Source organism: Octopus bimaculoides, chromosome 5 (assembly GCF_001194135.2).
Source record: "Octopus bimaculoides isolate UCB-OBI-ISO-001 chromosome 5, ASM119413v2, whole genome shotgun sequence".
In the NCBI taxonomy this organism is placed as follows: Eukaryota; Metazoa; Mollusca; class Cephalopoda; order Octopoda; family Octopodidae; genus Octopus; species Octopus bimaculoides.
The window spans coordinates 3,676,734-3,697,169 of record NC_068985.1 but is presented as its reverse complement, the minus strand read 5'-3'; the positions used below and the strand labels follow the sequence as shown (position 1 = coordinate 3,697,169).

Sequence of the window (20,436 nt, the reverse complement as noted above, 5' to 3'; positions counted from 1 at the left end):
GCACTCAAATTTTCTATACAATTCTATAAATTATTTTCGTCCCTTCCACTAAGTGTCCCTCCCCGACCAAAATTATTTTTCAAACCACAATTACATTGCTATCCAATAATATTCCTTGTTGTTCTGTATCAACCAATGAGACAGTTTGACATTCTGATTCTATGCTTGTTCCATTCATTATAATCCTCCAAAATAATGCAACAAAAAAAAACATTCCAAGTAAATGTTTCTGAAGTATCAGTGGTAAGAAAATCTCAAGAGAGCTGAACAGCAGAAGGTCTTCAAAGAACAAACCCACTTTCGGCAAGTGTTTTGGCCCTTAACTTCTTACACTCTAACAGGGCTGGGCTGCATCCAGGTCATGACCCTTGAGTGCCTGTCTGCTGAACACTTTTTAGTCACTTGGATATCGGAGACATGTGCAGATTTCATCTACTTGTAATCACGCTCTATAAACTCAGCTTTCCAATGTATTCTTAAAGAAGAAATATTGTTATATCACTCTACCATCACGATACAAGTACTTACTTCCCATTTTTAACTGTTCAGGTGTGTTTGTGTTTGTAAAAAGTTGATGACTTACTATATTGTTGGATACTATTCTTGCATGATCGATCCCAGTGCTGCCTGACTGGCTCCCGTGCTGGTGGCACGTAAAAAGCACCATTCGAGCATGGTTGTTGCTAGTGCTGCCTGACTGGCTCCCATGCCGGTGGCATGTAAAAAGCACCCACTAGACACTCAGAGTGGTTGGCATTAGGAAGGGCAACCAACTGTACAAACACTGCCAGATCAGACTGGAGCCTGGTGCAGCCTTCTGGCTTGCCAGCCCTCAGTCAAACCATCCAACCCATGCCAGCATGGAAAGTGGACGTTAAACGACGATGATGATGATTGTAAGTCATTGCACAATGAACTAGGCATTATATTAGGTTGAGGAAAAAGTTTGTGCGCCGTGTTAGAATAATGAATTTTTATGCAAGAATTTATTCAAAAACAACAACTATTCTTGAAGACACAGCACACGAACCTGTTCCTCAACCGAATACTTTGGTGGTCAGAACAACAATCTGCACAGGTGATGTCATGCTCTTTTAAATAATCGCCGGGAAAATTAACTACGGGAAGCTTACATGATTGTTCTGAGGTCACTTTACTGAGGAGTCAATACTTTTAGAATGAAAGGGGTTTACTCTATACAGTTTTCTATGGGAGCATGTAATGAATGTCTCATCTCTGTTGTAGCTGTGTGCTAAGAAGCTTGCTTCCCAACCACATAGTTCCAGGTTCAGTCCCACTGTATGGTATCTTGCAAGTGTCATCTACTACAGCTTTGGACTGAACAAAGCCTTGTGAGTGAATTTGGTAGATGGAAACTGAAAGAAGCCCATTGTATGTGTGTGTGTGTGTGTTGTGTCCTTGTGTCTGTCCCCCCACCACCACCACTTGACAACCAGTATTGGTGTGTTTATGTCCCTGTAACTTAGCAGTTTGGCAAAAGAGTCAAATAGAATAAGTACAAGACTTAAACAAAAAGCAGTGAGGGTTGATTCATTTGACTAAAATTCCTCAAGGTGGTGCTCCAGCATGGCCACAGTCTAATGACTGAAACAAGTAAAAAATAGCTTCTTTTCTGCACTACATAAGCTGCATTTGTGTAATGTTTACCTAAAACAAAGCTTTTTCTTACAATCCATCAAATGTAAATAATGTAAATAAAGTACATAACGTATATAATTCCTCACCTCTTAAATATAGAACAATATTATGTCCCATTTTGTGTGCTATATCAGGTATTGAATACCATCATATCTATATCTACAAAACTTGAACTGGTTTCTCTCTGGGAGAGCTCAGGATTAGATATATCAATGAGATGGAAATCAAGGCCCTGAAAATGAATAATCTTGTATGGAGTCAGTTAACCTTCTAGAAATATCTTTCTGAAACCCATATTACTTCCTTAGAAAAGGACATATTAGATAATGTAGTCCAAGGTACACTTTGCATGAAAAAAAAAAAAAGGAAAGAATGGTTGTGGTTGAATGGTTTTGATCATAAATCTGCTTAACTATTTAAATATCAATCTGTCAGAGACTGCTTGTGGTTCTCAGATACAAACTTCTCATTTTAAAGTGGTCTAAACTGAAACCTTCCAGTAAAATTTTATATTAATTTATGTTTCAAGCTCAATAATAACAAAATTATTTTACTCAAGTCTTCATTAATTTCAAAATTAATTGAAACGCAATCATGTATTTCAACAGAAATATGGTTACAAAAAGATTATCTAGAGCTGATTTGGAGTTAAACAACAATAATCAGGAGTTCTGTGGCAATCCTCTGAAATACTGCGGTTTAGAAAAGTTGAATTTTTGTAAATCATAGAAAAAACATTCATCGAAATGATTTTCATTTTTCAGTTCAGGTTAGCCCTGACCCAGAGATGTCTTATCCACAAGCATCACATCTTTTGGCAGACAAAGTCTATCTACAAATACATTATCAATACATTCAGCCCTTTTTTTTTTTTAAATAGTTGTTCTTTGAAGGAGATTTGACTGTTTATTCCTCCTGCTCAAAAAACTATATAAAGGCTCTTTATCAGCCCATTCCAAATCGTATAACTGTAAGAAGGTAAGAAACATAATTTAGAATTAAATTATGATGCAAGACAATTATAAATTCATGCCTGGCAGATAATCTAATAATCTCATTCAAGACTTGATGTTTACAATTTCTCAGAAATATGTTCTCTGTTACAATATTTGACGAAATTACCAAAATCAGACTTAATTAAAGACAAGAAATTCACCTCACTTACAGAATCATCATAACATTTAAAATTAGGGTTGAAATTTAAAAAAAAAAACATTTGTGAGTTCTGTCTCAAATAGTTCTGTTGCAAATGGTTCTGTCTCAAAATGGTTCTGTTGCAAATGGTTCTGTTGCAAATGGTTCTGTTGCAAATGGTTCAGTCTCAAAATGGTTCTGTCTCAAAATGGTTCTGTCTCAAAATAGTTCTGTTGCAAATGGTTGTCTCAAAATGGTTCTGTTGCAAATGGTTCTGTCTCAAAATGGTTATGTCTGAAAATGGTTCTGTCTCAAATAGTTCTGTCTCAAAATGGTTCTGTCTCAAAATGGTTCTGTCGCAAATGGTTCTGTCTCAAAATGGTTCTGTCTCAAAATGGTTCAGGAGCAGAGAATGCTGCCCTTTAACATAGATTGTGACAGCTGTGGTCAAACAGACTGATATGATCTATAACGAGTGTGGAAACATGGATAATAAACCTAATAAAAATAGATGTTTAAACATCTTGCAGAGCAGTAAATGCAAAATATTTCATTTTCAACGGTAAAACTTCAAGCAGTCAAACAAAACTGTTTAAATCAAAAGAACAAAACAAACAAAAAACAAAAAAAAAATCAATGAGACAAACAAAAACAGCTAAAGCATATGGTTGGGTTACTGCACAAGCATTGAGCTTCGACAGATTCTTAAAGAATACAAACCTTAGAGCTAAGTATTAAAATATGTCAGTGACAGATACTTCTCTAAGACTTTCTTACCTTGAAGATTTTGTTTGTGTTTTATTTTATTATTTTCCCATCATCTGTCTGTATAGAATGAAAAACGAAAGAATGAATAAGTATATCAGAACTGTTTTGAGGATAAGAGCTTCGTATGGAAGTCTTCAGCAGAAGAGTTCTACTGATTTAAAAAGAAGAGATCCATATGTGCAAGTAGGATTCAAATCTAAGACTTTGTTACTTTCTGCCATGAAGGAATTGTAAAACTATTGGTATTTTCTTAGAAATTATAGAAGACAGGTTTTGCTACATCTTCTTGAGCCATGCCAGGCTCCTGAGAGCTGGTTTCCCGGTTTCATGGCGTCTATATACCCTACCTGGATGGGACACCAGTCCATTGCAGGATTACTCGTTCTTGCCAGCTGACTGGACTGGAGCAACGTGAAATGAAGTGCTTTGCTCAAGAACACAACGCATCACCTGGTCCAGGAACTGAAACCACAATCTAACCATCATGTGTCCAACAACCTAACCACTAAGCCATGCGCCTCCACTCAAACTAATGTAATCAGATTTTATTATGAACCTTAAATGAAAAAGTGATATCATTATAAGGGGCTGCGACATGATCATCAACCTGCTAGAAATAGCAACCAAGCATCCATCAGAAAAAGAAGAATACTATGTCTAGCAGAAAGACAATTATATATTTCTGCTCAATGAAAGATGATTTAGGGCTGAACCATAACAAAGAGTTGGCAATAAAAGAGAATCCCTTTGATTTGAACCTGATCCAGAATTGTAACGCAAGGAATAACACAGATTTATTTCCAGGAGTTGTTTGTTGCTTGTGTTTTCTTTTTTAAAAGACCTGAGATTAAGTGAAGAAGGAATGGAATATTGCAAATAAACCACATCAGAAAAATTAAGAATCCTGTAATTAAACAATAGATGTGATATAAAAAGTCACATAATTGTTGTAATTCCTGTTTGGCAGCATTTTCTAAAGTTGCAATGCTGTCTGCATCTTTAGCGGAGCAGAAAAGAGGAATACAATTCTGACACTGAAGGTGGTTTCAGGCTAATTTGGAGGCACTGACCTCGGTTTGTATGGGGGTCACTTAACCTGCAGGAAATATATTTCTGTAACCCACATTACTTCCTTAGAAAAGGACACATTAGATAATGTAGTTCAAGGTACACTTTGCTTAATAAAAAGGAAGGATGTTCATAGTCGAATGGTTTTGAACATAAATCTGTTTAATTATTTTGATAGCCATCTGTCTGAGACTGCCCATGGTTCTATGACACAAACTTCCCATTTTGAAGAGGTCTAAATTGAAGCCTTCAATCAAAATTAATTCTAATCACTAAGCACAAACAGCTAAGAACGTAGAAGAACTGATCTTTGGAAAATTACCAAATTGTATTATTTCATTACCAAACCATTCTATTCATTGAAAATTGAAGTAGTGCCTACAGCTCACAACTCAGCTAACAAACACTCACACACACACACACACACACACACACACACACACACACACACACACACACACACACATTTACATGCTGATGGTACGTGTGCTAGCGCCACTTAAAAAAGCACCCATGCTGGCACCATGTAATAATGCTTAAGAAAGGGCTCACAGGCTTGGAAGGGACCACCACCACCATTCGGACAATAAAACGGGAAAAGCACACGATAACTAGAACAAGCAGCTTGGCAGAGATCCTTACCATGAGAACAAAAAGCTTGGAAGGGCCCAGCACTGAAAACCATACCATTAGTAGAAGTCAGGCTTAAGCTTACCAAGCTAATCCTTAAACGATTGTATTATTACCATTTTAGCTTCCTAGTTGTTATTTAATCCTTAAGCACTTAAATCAACCATATCTGGCCTAAATATTCTACCTGTTTTATGCTCAAACTGGCCAGATCTGGCCTCTCACACCTACCCTGCAATGTCATTCTAAAAATAAATAATCACATCATCAAAATCTAGAAACTACAAGATTAATTAAAAGAATGATTAATTAAAAACAATGTGAATAAATAAGCAATGAATTTGACTGAGTGGTCTGAATGCTAAAGGGTTGAAATCAGAGAGACCCATGTTGCCAGGTGTTCAAGGAATGAAAACTACTCACATCTCACAAGTTTGGCTTCCACCTTAACAACTATCCAAACCATGGTTTCGATGTTCTAACAATTGATTTGTTCTTTATTCCATTATTGAGTCACATTCCAGGGTCTGTCCCATTAGAGATTCATATCTTACAAATCAATATCCTAGAATTAATTCTCTTCTTCTGCAGTGTAGCATATTGCTGTATTAATTATGATATGACAGATGTAAATGTCATCACTTGATTAATTAGCAAGTACCATACTGAGGCAATTTGTCCTAAAAAAACATTTGAATTTTCTTGGCTTGTAAACTGAGGCATAGATTCCTACAACAACCATTATATAAAAAAACAAATTTTCAATATACCCTTTAAAACATTAGCACTCAAAACCATACAACACAACTGATTTAACATGTTGGAAATGCTTCCATCTTCAAATATCAGTTACTGAATTTCCAAGACACAAAAATTATTTGCCCTTTTCAACTTCATGAATTTTTTTTCTTTTTCTGTTATTATCACTTGTCTTCACAAACAACAAAGCTTAATTCTGTCCCATTCTGTGAGAAAAGACAAACTGAAATCATCAACTTAACATTCTGAAATCATAATGGCTAGAACAACAGAATGGAAACAATTCTGGGAGTTATTTCTTAACTCTGCTGCTAACAAAGGGATTCATTCTGCAAGTGAAGAGCAATGTCTTGAAGGAATATAGCATGATAACAGATCAGGAGCAATGGTCACAAATGGAGTGGTGCGTTTAAATTTGACTTCTACGAAATGTAGTGAGCATACTTTACAGGATGAACAACAGAGTGAGGAATCAGATAAATGGTAAGAGAAAAGATTGCACTGGCATGGGCATGTGTATGGCACATGGATGATGACAAAAGGTGAGAAGTGCCAAATACGGAAAGAAAGGAACCTAAAGAAAAGGAAGAAACAGAGAGGGAAGTTGCAGAGATTAATCTCAAGAGATTGAAACAAACAAAAGAGGGGAATGACAGCAAGAGATAGAAAGAAATGACCTGCAGATAACCAGTCTGACCCATGGCTAAAAAAAAAGTAGGATATGGTGGTGAAACTGCTTGCAAAGCCATTGGGGTTCATCAGTGAAGAGTTGTATATCTAAAGCAATGGTTCTGAATGGCAGCCCCCAGGGCCTCATGCAGCCCCCAGGGCCTCATGCAGCCCCCAGGGCCTCATGCAGCCCTCAAGCATCCTTCCAGCAACCCTCTACAGTCTTTTCTCAATAATAATTTTTTCTTTAATTGACTTGTGTTTTAGTTGTTTTTGGTGTGACCCCTTAAAAAAAAAATCCAGGATTTGGCTCTGGCCCAGATATTAAAACGGCTGAAAACCACTGAACCAGAGTGTAATCAAGATGAAAGAGAGGTGAGCAGACGATGTCCATCACAGAGCTGAGGAAAAAAGTTTCCATTGATTAACATCAGTGACAAGTTATAAATAATTACAGAACATTTTAGTTTGGAACAATGGTGAAGAACACAATGAAACAAAACAAATACAAGAAAATAACAAAGCAACATAACAGACATGATATGAATGAATATAAAACCTGCAAACCATGAGTGATATAATTTCTGTAAATGTATCCAGACTTGGGACCAAAATGAACTATTAAATAATTTAATAGTTTCTTCTTATCCTTGTTTCTATGAGTTTTCCTTTGTGTGTCACAGTTTTCATAGTTTTCCTCTGCAGACCATAAAAGGTAACTAAAAGAGGTTGAGGAAGGATTTGCACTCTGACCTCATAAGACCTTCATAAGTAAGGACTACTCCAAACAGACCCATGGGTTGGCGGGCGTGGTGTAGAGGCATCATCTCCCAGTAGTAACAGGGGAACACAGAAACATGGTGAAGAAACATGGGAGAAGATAAAAATGGTAGAGGTAGGGTGTCAGAGCACATTCTCAAAGTACAAGAAGGTGAGCCCAAGAGAGAATCTGGTGTTTGGGGATGGGGAGTTAGTTTCATAGGAGTGTAAAAGGAAAAGAGTGGTGGAGTAAATTAAGAAGGGAGCTGGATTATAAGGCAAGGTGGAGAGGCAGGGAAGAGGGAGATGTTGAGTAGATAATGGTGTGAATAGGGAGTGAAAGACAAGCATAGATATAGGAGGGTGTTTGAGAATGCTAGCAAATATGGGAAGTGTTAAGATGGAGTACGGCAGAGGAGAGAGATGTCTGGAAGCACAGAAGCTCTCCAAACCTTGAACTGCAGTTTCAGGTTCAGCATTCTGTTTCTGCATTCCGCATTGTGTTAGCAGCAGGGCCTAACACAATGTGGAATAAGCACTTACTTTAGTGATTCACAACTGTTCTAACCCTTTAGCATTCAAGTCCACTCTGTCAAATATAATTCTTGTTTTTTCACATTGCTTTCAATTAATCAGGCATTATCTTGTAGTACTGAGATTTCAATGATGCAATTATTTTATCTTTTAGAATGACATCGTCAGGCAAGTGTGAGAGGCCAGATCTGGCTGGCTTGAATGTAGAACAGGAAGAATATTTGAGTCAGATATGGTCATTTTAAATACTGAAGTGTTTGTTCTTTCTGTGGAAGATAAGATTGATGATCAACGTTATGCCTGACTTAGTCCTGTTGAATTTTACACCAATGACTGTTCAAACTGACATCAAATTGACTTGGTTAAGTTTTAAATTCCTCAATGTGAAGGTCATGGAAGTGTTACAAACTAGGACAAAGAGTTGAGATATTTTTATGCATGACATGATGATGATGAGTCTTTTATTCTTTTACTCATTTCAGTCATTAGACTGCGGCCATGCTGGGGCACAACCTTGAAGGATTTCAGAAGTATGAATTGACCCCAGGACTTATTTTTTAAGCCTGGTACTTATTCTATCAGTCTCTGTTGCCAAACTGCAAAGTTCAGGGATATAAACACACCAACACCAGTTGTCAAGCAATGATGGGACATACACAGACATTCAACAGGCTTCTTTCAGTTTCCCCCAACCAAATCCACTTACAAGGCTTTGGTTGGCCCAAGGTTATAGTAGAATACACTTGCCCAAGGTACCATGCAGTGGGATTGAACCCAGAACCACATGGATGGGAAGCAAACTTCTTACCTGTACCTTTGATGATGATGATGATGGTGATGATGGTGATGACATGCCACAAGATTACTTCCTACTTAACATAATGCATTTCTCTCCAGCATTAAATCGCCAGGAAACTGGATTCACTTGGTGTTACTGTTAATCCATTCTAATGTGGGTCAGAGTTCAAATTTGAAGAAGAGTTGTAACAGTTGTGCAGCTGTGTATGAAGTACACTGGAGCTAAGTGACTGGGGTGCAATCCGACAGAGAGGGAACTGAAACCAACCCTTAACTGATTACAGAAGGCTGAGGGTGGAAGCGAAATGCTAACTCTCTAATTTGGAGACTACAATACTAGGGAAAGACGCGTCGAGCAACAAGCTCAACATGTTCACTACAAACAACAGTAAGTAGGTCATTTTGGTGAAATGGTATCGGCATTTCTGAACTTGTACCTATATACCCGGACTGTAAGGTTCTTGCCTTTCAAATAACTGGTTTTCACACAAAACAATAGAAAACAACACACAAATCAATTTATGAGTTGCAAAAGATTTGTATATTTGAAAGTGACAGTACAGAATTTGATACAATAAACTTTGTATTTCAATACAATATGTCATTGATAACACTGAAATATTGTCAATTATCGTTTGTTATAAAGATGTCTGCCAACTTAATCCAGGTGAACAATATGACTGTAGCTGTCTTAGAATGCATTCACTGCAAACAATACAGATTAAATTTTAGAAAGTATCTACTTTGTTAGTTAAACCAAAGGTGTTAGGTACAGTGCCGGACCAAATATCTGGCAAGCTTAGGACCGGAAGTGGCCCAGATTTCAGGATTTTCCAGTTTCCTGGAGACAGCCTCAATTTGTACATAAAATAAACTATGAGCAGCAAAGAGCTAAGTCATGTTTAACAGATTTATATTAATATTCTTTCAGCTTCGTAGTTTAGGATTTCCAAATGAAGTAGTTCTGGAGAGGTAGGCATGGAAAAAAAAAGTTTAGCGTAATATCGGGGAGAAGAAGAATGACATTATTAAATTGGATGCCCTTCCTAATGCCAACCACTCCGAGAGTGTAGTGGGTGCTTTTTTATGTGTTAAGAATTGTTTTCCTATTATTTATTTTAACCCTTTTCTTACCAGGTTTCTGTTGAGATGCTCTCTGTTTCTTTCATTTACTTTAAATATAACAAAGAATTTAGTAAAATAACTTAGTTATCATTAAGCTAGTGTTAGGAACATAAATTGTGACTAAGGTTTGGTGGGTGACTTTAATTCAAAACTTTTGAAAACAAGACCAACCCACCTGAAACTGCCAGAGGTGGTTTCAGGTGGGTTGATATCAAAAGGTTTAAGGAAATTAAGCTGAAGAATGATTTTTGAAGGCTTAGCTTTTAGGGTCTTCGGCTCACAATTATAAAGTCTTGAGTTTGATTCCTGACAGCATGTTGTATCCTTGAGCAAGACACTTTATTTCATGTTGCGCCAGTCCACTCAGCTGACAAAAATGAATAGTACCTGTATGTCAAAGGACTAACCTTGTCATATTCTGCATCACTCTGAATGCCCTTGAAAACTACGTTAAGGGCACACATGTCTGTTGAGTGTTCAGCCAGATTCATGTTAATTCCACGAGGAGGTTGTTCCAGTGATCAGATCAAGTGGAACCCTCGTCTTTGTAACTGATGGAATGGAAGTTATTACTAGTCGGAGGAAGGGGGGGGGGCAGAGTGCATGACCTACTTTTACAGGAATTGTAAGACTGGTGGGGAAAAAGAGAGGAAGAGTTATTACTCATGGCTTGTTGCCATAGGAAGCATCAGAATATTCTTCAAACTGGAGACCCAGTCTGAATGCTTGCAAGGAAACGGATTCTGCTAAAGGAACCCAAGAACCAGGAACAACACATTAAGCCTGTTGTCCCAGAAAAAACACAGTCCATCCAATAAGCATTCATACAATTTCAGTCACCAAGCCACAGAAGAAGACTGGCCCAAGGTGCTATGAAGTGGAATCAAACTTAAGCAGATTTATGATTCAAAGATTTCCAATTATACCCATCCCAATTTTGTCGGTATCACATGCCCTATCAGCGCTGGTGCCATATAAAAAGTACCCAGTGCACTTTGTAAAGTGGTCGGCATTAGGAAAAGCATCCAGCCGTAGAAACCTTGCCAAAACAGACAATGGAGCCTGGTACGGCTCCTGGCCTTACTAGCTCCTGTCAAACCATGCCAGCATGGAAAACGGATGTTAAATGATGAAGATGATATACCTAGGTCTATATTAGTCAATGTAACCTTCCGTTTTAAATCTGGTTGTCTGTGATTTGAGAGAAATTTTGTTTCTATTTCTAGCAGACTGAGTAGCTACAAAGAGCTTTTTCATTGGCTCATATGAAGCCTCAATTGGGTCTAAGTCAGCCACTATAGTTACTTGCAGATTAAGTCTAATCTAAATGCAGAATGTGTTCGACGGGTACGGAGTGGTTGTTATCTACATAGGAGTGAAGGTATGATTAGATGAGGAAACTAAAAAGGTTGCTGATATGAAGAAAAGCATAACTGCAATGAATGTCAGAAAGTTGTATCAAGGTGACAGGATCAATGATTGGACAGAAGCAGTCCTGATTCTTAAAAGATTGATAACTGATCTATTTATTGGCTGCCGCCTCTCCTTAAAGACTACTGATTGCATGTCACTTAAATTAACAACAACAATAATAATAAATTGATATTAAAACAAGGGTAGACCACTGCCCAAGGGTAGACCACTGCTAAAGACTTGAAGAAGTAAGCAATCTTAACTAAGGTAAAAATGAAATACATTAACTATAGTATTATTCTGCAGTGGTATGTTCACTCAGTGAAGCTTTAGCAAGGTCCTGTACAGTGTACTACATCCTTACTTGTATATCAGAAAAACACCATATAGCTACACCTGAAACCATAGTTCTAGTGGACAAAGAAATTTTAGTGCCCCACTGAGCAGTGGATTCTATTACCAACATACCAAGCATAACTGTAAGGTTAAAAAGCATGCTTGGAGACCATATGTTGTGGGTTCCGTCCCATGGTGTAGCACCTCAGGTAATTATCTTCAGCTATAACTTCAAATTGAATGTGCTGAATGAAGTTCAAGAGACAGAAGTGTATGGAAGTCTAGCATATGAACATGTATGTGTGTGTTTATGTGTATGCTGCTTAGAGCTGGTGATGTTTGTGTAATGTAAAATAACAGTTCAATAAATATCCATTGGGAAAACAAGCATCAAACTTAGAAATATATACTGGGGTTGATATGCTAGACAAGTGGTTCCCAAAGTGGGTGGTGCTGCCCCCCTGGGATGATGGAAAGTTCCAAGGAAGCATTGAAGAAAAGTGGGGTGATAATGGGGTAGCGATTCATGTAAAAACAAGAAAATAATGGGGTCATTAGGTTAAGTTCTATTTGTGAAAAACAGTGGCTTTGAATTTGCTTTAGAAAGAGTTCTGTGTCTGTGAGGGTTAGTTGGGGTATGGGAGCTAGGAATGTCACCTGGTCGTCAAGAGAGGGGAGCCTGTATTTGGTACAAAGATTCTAATTCATTTGGAGAGTGATAAAGATTAATGAATTTTGGACAACTGAAAAATGAAAGGGAAAGCTGACCATAGTGAAATTGAACTCAGAATATTATACATAAAAGAAAAATGCTTTATAAGTAAATAGCCAACAGATGAGTGACCAGTGAATGGCTAACAGATGAGTGACCAGTGAATAGCCAACAGATGTGTTTAGTGACCAGCACATCATGGCTACAACCAACTGTAGCTTCTCTTTGGAAATCACCTTCTGGTAAGACATGTATGACCAGTAACTATTAAATAACATATGATTGTTTCAATCCACAAGGCTCGTGGGTCAAAATCCTCCACTATTTATTTCTGAGCAGACAACAACTATTGGGTCATCACGTAAATAATGCAGTTTTCTCAATTGCATGAACTAAAAGTCGGAGGGGGACAGGATAAATTACCTGCAACAACTTGCTATAAAAGCAGGTAGTAGTTTTACATTGTCCTTATTCTTAGTGCAAGTTTTGAAGAGTGCAGTTCGATTTTAACAGTTATTTTTTCAAAACTATAATGGAAATGACAAAGGTGCATATTCAGCATATTTTGCTTTATGAGTTCAATAAAGGCAACAACGCAATGGAAAGTGCAAAGAATATTAATGCAGTAATTGGGTATCGGACAATAAGGGTAAGCTAGTGTCAGTGGGGGTTCCAGAAATTCCGAGCCGGAAACTACAGCCTAGAAGACAAGCCTCATCCTGGAAGATCTGTCGAGCTCAACAAGGACATCCTACAAACCCTGATGGAACAAAATCCCATCATAACTGTTAAGGAACTAGGAGAGAAGCTTGGAGTTGGTCATTCAACCATTCATCAACACCTGCATGCCGTTGGAAAAGTCAGCAAATTGGGTCAATGGATTCCTCACAAACTTTGCGAGTCTAATCGCACAAAGAGAATGAATGCGTGCTCTTCTTTGCTGTCATGTCTCACGAACGAACCTCTTTCGGACCGAACAGTGACTGGTGACAAGAAATGGGTTCTCTATGAAAATGTCAAGTGACACTGGGCTAAAGGTCTTCAACCGCATGAGGTGTTGTTATCTGTTTGGTGGGATAGGAAAGGTTTAGTCCACTTTGAACTTTTAAGCCCAAACCAAGCAATAACAAAGGAAATCTACTGTGGCCAGCTTGAGTGGCTTAAGTCAGCGCTAGAAGGAAAATGACAAGCTTTGGTTTCAGAACGAAAGGTGTTCTTCCATCAGGATAATGCTTTGCCACATACAATGCAGATGACATTCCAAAAGCTAGAGCAGTACGAATGGGAAACTATGCCTCACCTACCATATTCACCAGACATTGCCCCATCTGATTATCATTTATTCTGCAGTCTTTGAAATCATTTGGACAGAAAAAATATGAATAATGTAGATGAGGTCAGAACAGTACTGAAGGAGTATTTTTCATCATGGACAAGTAAATTTGGGAAGAGAGGCCTTGCAAGTCTAGCAGAGAGATGGAATAGCATTGTAGAAAATGAAGGAGAGCATAGTTCAGATTTAAAAAGAAATTTGTTTATCATACTTAATTTTGCAAAATAAAAGTATAAAGAAAGTGCATTATTTATGGCATGTCCCAATATTTTAGATTTGTAAAAATCCTTGCATTATGAATGTCTTGGCTAAAAATAAACAACAACGTTGATACATTAACACAAATATAAACACGCACACACAACAGGTGTGTGTTTATTGTGGGAACAAAGCCATAGAACGTGATATGTTTAAACTGAAAAATGGTGGTGGTGATGGCGGTGGCGGTGCTAAGTGCGAAATAACAGGATAAAAGGAACCTGTTACATTTTGAGAGGTAGATGTGGAAATATGAGCTAAGTAGACATGAAGTAGTAAATGAGAAGTACCGAGTGATTCAGCTATTATATGAACAAGTGTAAACAATAAACAACATTCTTAGATGGAAAGGAAAAAACTGTCTGCGTAAACACGCTTGGTGTCGTCAACGTGCTTATTTATCATCATCTGCAAACTATGTTGTGACTTCGATCCAGAACTGTCATCCAGTGTGTGTGTGTGTGTGTGTGTGTGTGTGTGTGTGCGTGTGTGACAGAATTATGACATTTATAATACGTTTCCTTCATGCGACTCCTCCTCACTCGGGACAAGATCGTTATAGGATGGGTAATCGGTGTACTCGGTGTCCCCTCCCCCCACCGCCTATTATGTACTCAATTTACCGTACATTAGTTGTAGATGGATGTAGCAAGGTCATCCCAGACATGTGGAATTTGGTTCATACAGAAATGCATTAACAGAGTCCCCTGAGAGCAGCGGTAAAAGTTGGGGAAGAAAATACACACTTTTCTTAATGTTTGGAAGGGATTTATTTAATCCCGCTGAAACAATTACAACATATGACTAGAGTTTAATTAAGGCATTTAATTTAACTCTAGTCAAATGATCTGTACACAGGACGAAAAGATTCAACAATCGGGTTGTCGATATTTAACGAAAGACTTTTAAGTGATTGAGAAAAAACAAGTTTTGAATGTTTATAATGACTTTATCAAAATTTACATAAGTAAAAGAAACAAAAATAGAGGAGGCGAGAGAAGATTTCTTTTGTAGGATCAATGTGTTTGTAAAAAGACTGGATTATAGCCATGCGATTTAATCTCATCTTTCAGGAAAATTATGGTATTAACAGGGAAGATTTAAAAACAAAACATAACAGTAAAATAAAAACTTAGACCAACTTTCACCTTCTAAATAAGACAAATGAAAGGAACTGGGCCTATATAATAGCAGCACTTATCGATCGATCGATACAATATTAAATCAGTTAACATTAACCCAGCTCACCAAACTATATAAGTTGTGGCACCGTGGAGAAGTACGCACATTCACGCTATTCTGTAACATATTATACAGAGGTATTTTTTTTATTATATAACTGAAGTATTTTGTTAGTGTGTAGCAGCGGTGAGAGGAGGGTGGCTAATCCACCTACCATCAAGATTATAATAGTCACAAGATTGGACAACGTAAAGGAATTGCGAACCTGAAAAACAACCGGGGGGGGGGGGACTTCGACAGTGATTTGAAATATTTGTGAGAAAATTTTTATTTCATCGTGCGAGGAAAAAAATATTTGACGAGGGATGGACTTCCAAACAGACCATTCCTAAAGACGAAATAGTTATTAAAAAGACACTCCTGTTTACGGGACTCTACACAAACACACACGCACGAGTGCGCAAATTCTTCGGTTGTATTTAAATTGGGTTTTAAACTTTTTGCATAAACTTTTGGCACGATATCCTTGAAATACAATTATTTTGAATAAGAATTTGTAGGTAATGGATTTTGGAGATAAAAATAGGTTTCTTTTGTGTTGAGATCGTTGACATTTCCACCACAAATGCGTATTTTAGACAGTAATACGATATTTTACAGCAACATTGGTGGTTAATGTTTACGTTATTGCTCGGTCATTTACCTTTGCTTTTCGCTTCCTTATATAACGTTTTTTTGCGAAGCTGTTCACCGAAATATTTTACGCTTTTCTATTTCATGCACATTGCTACTGTATGAAATATCTATTACAAACAGCAAGACCATAATGTCAGTGGGAAGGAACCGTCCGATTAAATCGACCACGATACTTTCTATCGACCCCAGAACATTGGCGATAAAATCGATTTTGGACGAGATTCGAACGCAGGAAGTAAAAAATATCCCAAGTTCGTCTTTTGTCCTGACCATTCTATAATAGAAAAACATCGACAATAATACCAAAACATCGTGTTTAAACAAGAGTCAGTGAATGATTTTCTTCGTGGTCGATCGATCTGCTAAAAATAACACAGAAATCTGCCTCAAATTCCATTCAACTATAAGAAAAGGAGGGGATCTCCTGGTTGAAACACCTTCCATCAGACATCGCAGTCAAGATTTAACAAACGTTATTACAAACATTTTTATCAATGGGGCATTGGCACACAGCCGTTCTGCCTTGATTCTTTGTCTTTATTACTTTTTTTCTCTGGGTGTGTGTGTGTGTGTGTGTGTGTGAATAAATGAGTTGAGGTAATTAGACCTTGACTTTTTACGTTCAAGAAAAGATTTCGCCGGGTTTAAACCATTCTATGGTTTAAAGTACCAGCGATACTCGGAGGTCGATCATTCATCAGTTCAAATCAACGATATAAATGTAAAACTGTCGATACACAAGTATATACCCATACACAGAGACACAAACACACACACATATGGAGATGCACAAAACACATACATACGGAGACGCACAAATACACATACGGAGATACACAAACACACACATACAAACGGAGACACACACACACACACGTAGATACATAAATACACACGCACTCGAATGTTCTGGAGTGTTCGTTTTTTTTTGTTTCCTGCAGGTTTGCTTATAAAAAATATTACTATAATAATAATTTACCGAATTAAAAATGAAATATGGCCAATAATGTTCAGCCTTGGAAAGAAATCTCGATATCCGTAGTGAAAGCTACAATATTGGGGTTTCAAGTGATCAGAGAAGCAGGTACAGAGTTCGATCAGTAATTGTGTGTGCGGCATGCTTTAAACATCTGGGTCTAATTCACCGCTGAACATACGTAATAGAAGCAAAATAAAGGCAAAGAAATGTGTTGAGCATAAGCTAATCTTAGACTATAGCTGTTCGAAATGAACAGATAGGTGTAAACAATATAGGTATTTTCTGAATGGTAGTGGTAGAAGAGTGTAGTGGCAGTTTATCAGTTGTAATAATAATGAACTAATAATGAGGTTAGTTTAGACTGGATCTCCTGGTTTAGGTTAAAAGATTTCATGGGCAACTGTCGAATAATAATATTGAAGTTTGTGTGTGGGAGATATTGAGAATGAATGCAGATGTTAGCAGTGGTAGCAGCAATTGGGTGTGTTATATAAATAATATAAACAGAAAAAACACCCAAGATGGTCGCTAATGACGGAGAAATTGGGTAAGGGGAGTACGTGGGTTTATTATAAAGGGATTTGGAGGTGATAAAGCGAAACAAACAAAAAAATGGGATTAAAAATGAATAGTAGGGAACGAAAGATGATTGTGGTGATAAAGGAAAGGAAAAACAATAAACAAAAACACATGTTAGACCAGTGAGTGAAGCATGTGATGGCCTCGGGTTAGGTTTGTCATGAACGATTCATTGAATAACGTTCGAGTGTGTGAGAGAGAAAGAGAGAGAGAGAGAATGTGTGAGTGTGTGTGAGAGAGAGAGAGAAAGGAGAGAGAGAGAGAAAGGAGAGAGAGAGATGAATCGAAGAAAGTAGGAAAAGTTTTCGAGATTTAGTGACGTGTATGGGTGGAAGGAGATAGACAGACAGACAGATAGAGCTATAGATAAATAGATAGACAGACAGACAGATAGATAGATAGATAGATAAATAGATAGATAGATAGATAGAAAAAAACCAAACTTTTAAAAGGTAATCGCTATTCATTCGAATATCAATAAAACTATATAACGAACAATTTAGTATTGAACCAGCTCGCTATTAATGTTGATAACTCCATCTGTTCAATATATGTGACTTTTATTGAATTCGAGTTAAGTAATATCGATTAATAAAAACTGGCACAGGGTCACAAATTGGCCAGTCCCGATCTGACTGCTATTTCTGTTCACAGAAGGACAAAATACAAAGATGACCTCGGTATGATACGAACTTACAACATAAAAGGTTACAATTAAGTAGGGTAAACATTAACCTTAAATAGTTTATTTAGCTATAGTAGACGGGATGATATTAATAAAGACTGGCTTGGTGTTAAACTCCAAACACGTCGTAAACAGACATAGAATATATATATATATATATATATATATATATATATATATATGCGCGCGTGTGTGTGTTGTATTAAATATTGTTTTATATCAAGCGAAATATTAATTACATATAATTAATTGCTAATTTAATGAAAAGAAGGGAATCGTTTGTAAGTGAAGGCGCTTGACAGTTGAAGAAAGGGGAAATGACTAGAAGGGGGAGTGACTTGATATTTCAGTTTATTCGTTTATTAATTAGACGGGTAATTGATATATTTGTTCTTGTGGTGTGGGTATTAATAATGGTAGTAAAGGTAAGGATGAACCCAATGTCCTGAACGGAGTCGGTAAGTTACTCACAAACCGGAGAGAGAGAAAAGAAACGAGATATTTAATGTATATAGTTATGACTATCATGTTATTTTTAAGGTGCTTGGTTATCAAACTTACCTTATGTTTAGCATCAGGACTGTAGTAAACCATCACCAGAGTGGTCATAATGTTCAAAACAAGACCGGTGGCCGTAATAGCATTAGGAGCCCACCAACGGGGCACTTGCTCAACTAACCATCGCCAAAATTTCTGCATGACCGGTTCAAGAAGAGACGAACCTTCTGCCTTGTACTGATGTTCCAATAACCGTCGAAGTTGAATATTTGTTAGAACCTCTTTGCTCTTGGTCACCATGGTTGCAAATTTTTTTAAGGAACAGTAAAAGAATATATATATGTATCGTTTTAACTTATCACTGGTGGTAGAAGAAGTTTTTCTTTTATCTTGGATCTTTCGACAACAAATTATTGTTAGGGAGCAGCGTCCAATGTGTTGATATACATATATAAATATTTATAATGTATAAATATATATCATTGCATATATCTATCTATACGAATAGAATAACAAATTTGTTACCAAGTCATCGGTTGATCGGAAAATTAAGTCCTCGGTCAAAGTAAGTCTGTTCCTTTCACTTCGAATTGTGTTGCTTTTCCCACTTCATACATTTATCTGAATGACTGTGTCTTTGTACGGGTTCTTGCATGAAAATAACTTGCTATTTCTTTTCTTTTAAGCCATAATTACGTTTTTTTTTAAACCTCATATTTTTGAATGACTTTCTTTTGAGACGAGAAGAAAGAAATCCAAAACTCGAGATATTTTCAGACAAGTCATCAATTGAGGAAGGAAAAAAAAATACGAAGATAGTGATAAAGATAAGCTGAATGACAGAGACGTGTCTACATCAACTTAAGTATAATCGAAGGTAAAAAAAAAATAAAAGCGTCGCCCTCCCCTTGAACACGGTCGTCGCCCTGTCGTCGTTGTCGTCGTCCCTCGACAATCCAACTCTGACCGATTTGTCTTTTTTCCCACGAAAACAAGGCACAACTCAGGCGTTCCACATACAGTCACCCAGCATTACCTCCCTTCATTGCTTCACTCCGCACGCAAAGGTAAGATGGTCACCAACATCATTGCCACTACGACTACTACTACTATTGCTTGCTGCTGCTGCCAATAATAATAAACGGCTTCTTGCGTCACGACGGTGGAGGCGCAATGGCCCAGTGGTTAGAGCAGCGGACTCGCGGTCATAGGATCGCTGTTTCGATTCCCAGACTAGGCGTTGTGAGTGTTTATTGAGCGAAAACACCTAAAGCTCCACGAGGCTCCAGCAGGGGGTGGTGACGAACCCTTCTGTACTCTTTCACCACAATTTTCTCTCATTCTTTCTTCCTGTTTCTCTTGTACACGTATTTCGAAGGGCCAGCCTTGTCACGCTGAATATCCCCGAGAACTACGTTAAGGGCACACGTGTCTGTGGAGTGCTCAGCCACTTGCACGTTAATTTCACGAGCAGGTTGTTCCGTTGAACGGATCAACTGGAACCCTCGACGTCGTAAGCGACGGAGTGCCAACAACAACAACGTCACGACGGCAACAACAGTCACTGCGATCGACTCCAGCGACACCACCACCGCCGCCGCCACCATCAAGTTACAATATTAGTTTTAAACTTTAATTTCATTGACTTGAGCTAAGTTATCAACAAGCAAAGTCTGGAACCAACTATGCGGTTGTAGTCATTTCGCTTCTTTTAGGACACCAATATCTTTAAGGAAGGCATGAACGGCACAGCATCCCCTTATCACATCATGAAACGCCTGACTACTTGTAACTGTGGAAGCAATTAGTTTGTAAAGAGAGAATTATTTTATATGTATATATATATATATATATATATATAT

At 37.6% G+C, this 20,436-nt stretch overlaps 1 protein-coding gene across 1 annotated transcript in view; it reads right to left on the bottom strand.

Annotated features, from left to right (window-relative positions):
- The window catches only part of LOC106867824 (cholinephosphotransferase 1), a 58,866-nt gene extending 39,193 nt beyond the window's left edge, over positions 1-19,673 (bottom strand). The window contains exon 1 of the mRNA XM_014912849.2: positions 18,638-19,673. Coding sequence (XP_014768335.1) covers positions 18,638-18,874 — 237 coding nt within the window. The 5' untranslated portion in view covers positions 18,875-19,673. The remainder of the gene's footprint in view (positions 1-18,637) is intronic.
- Between the last annotated feature and the right edge of the window lie 763 nt (positions 19,674-20,436).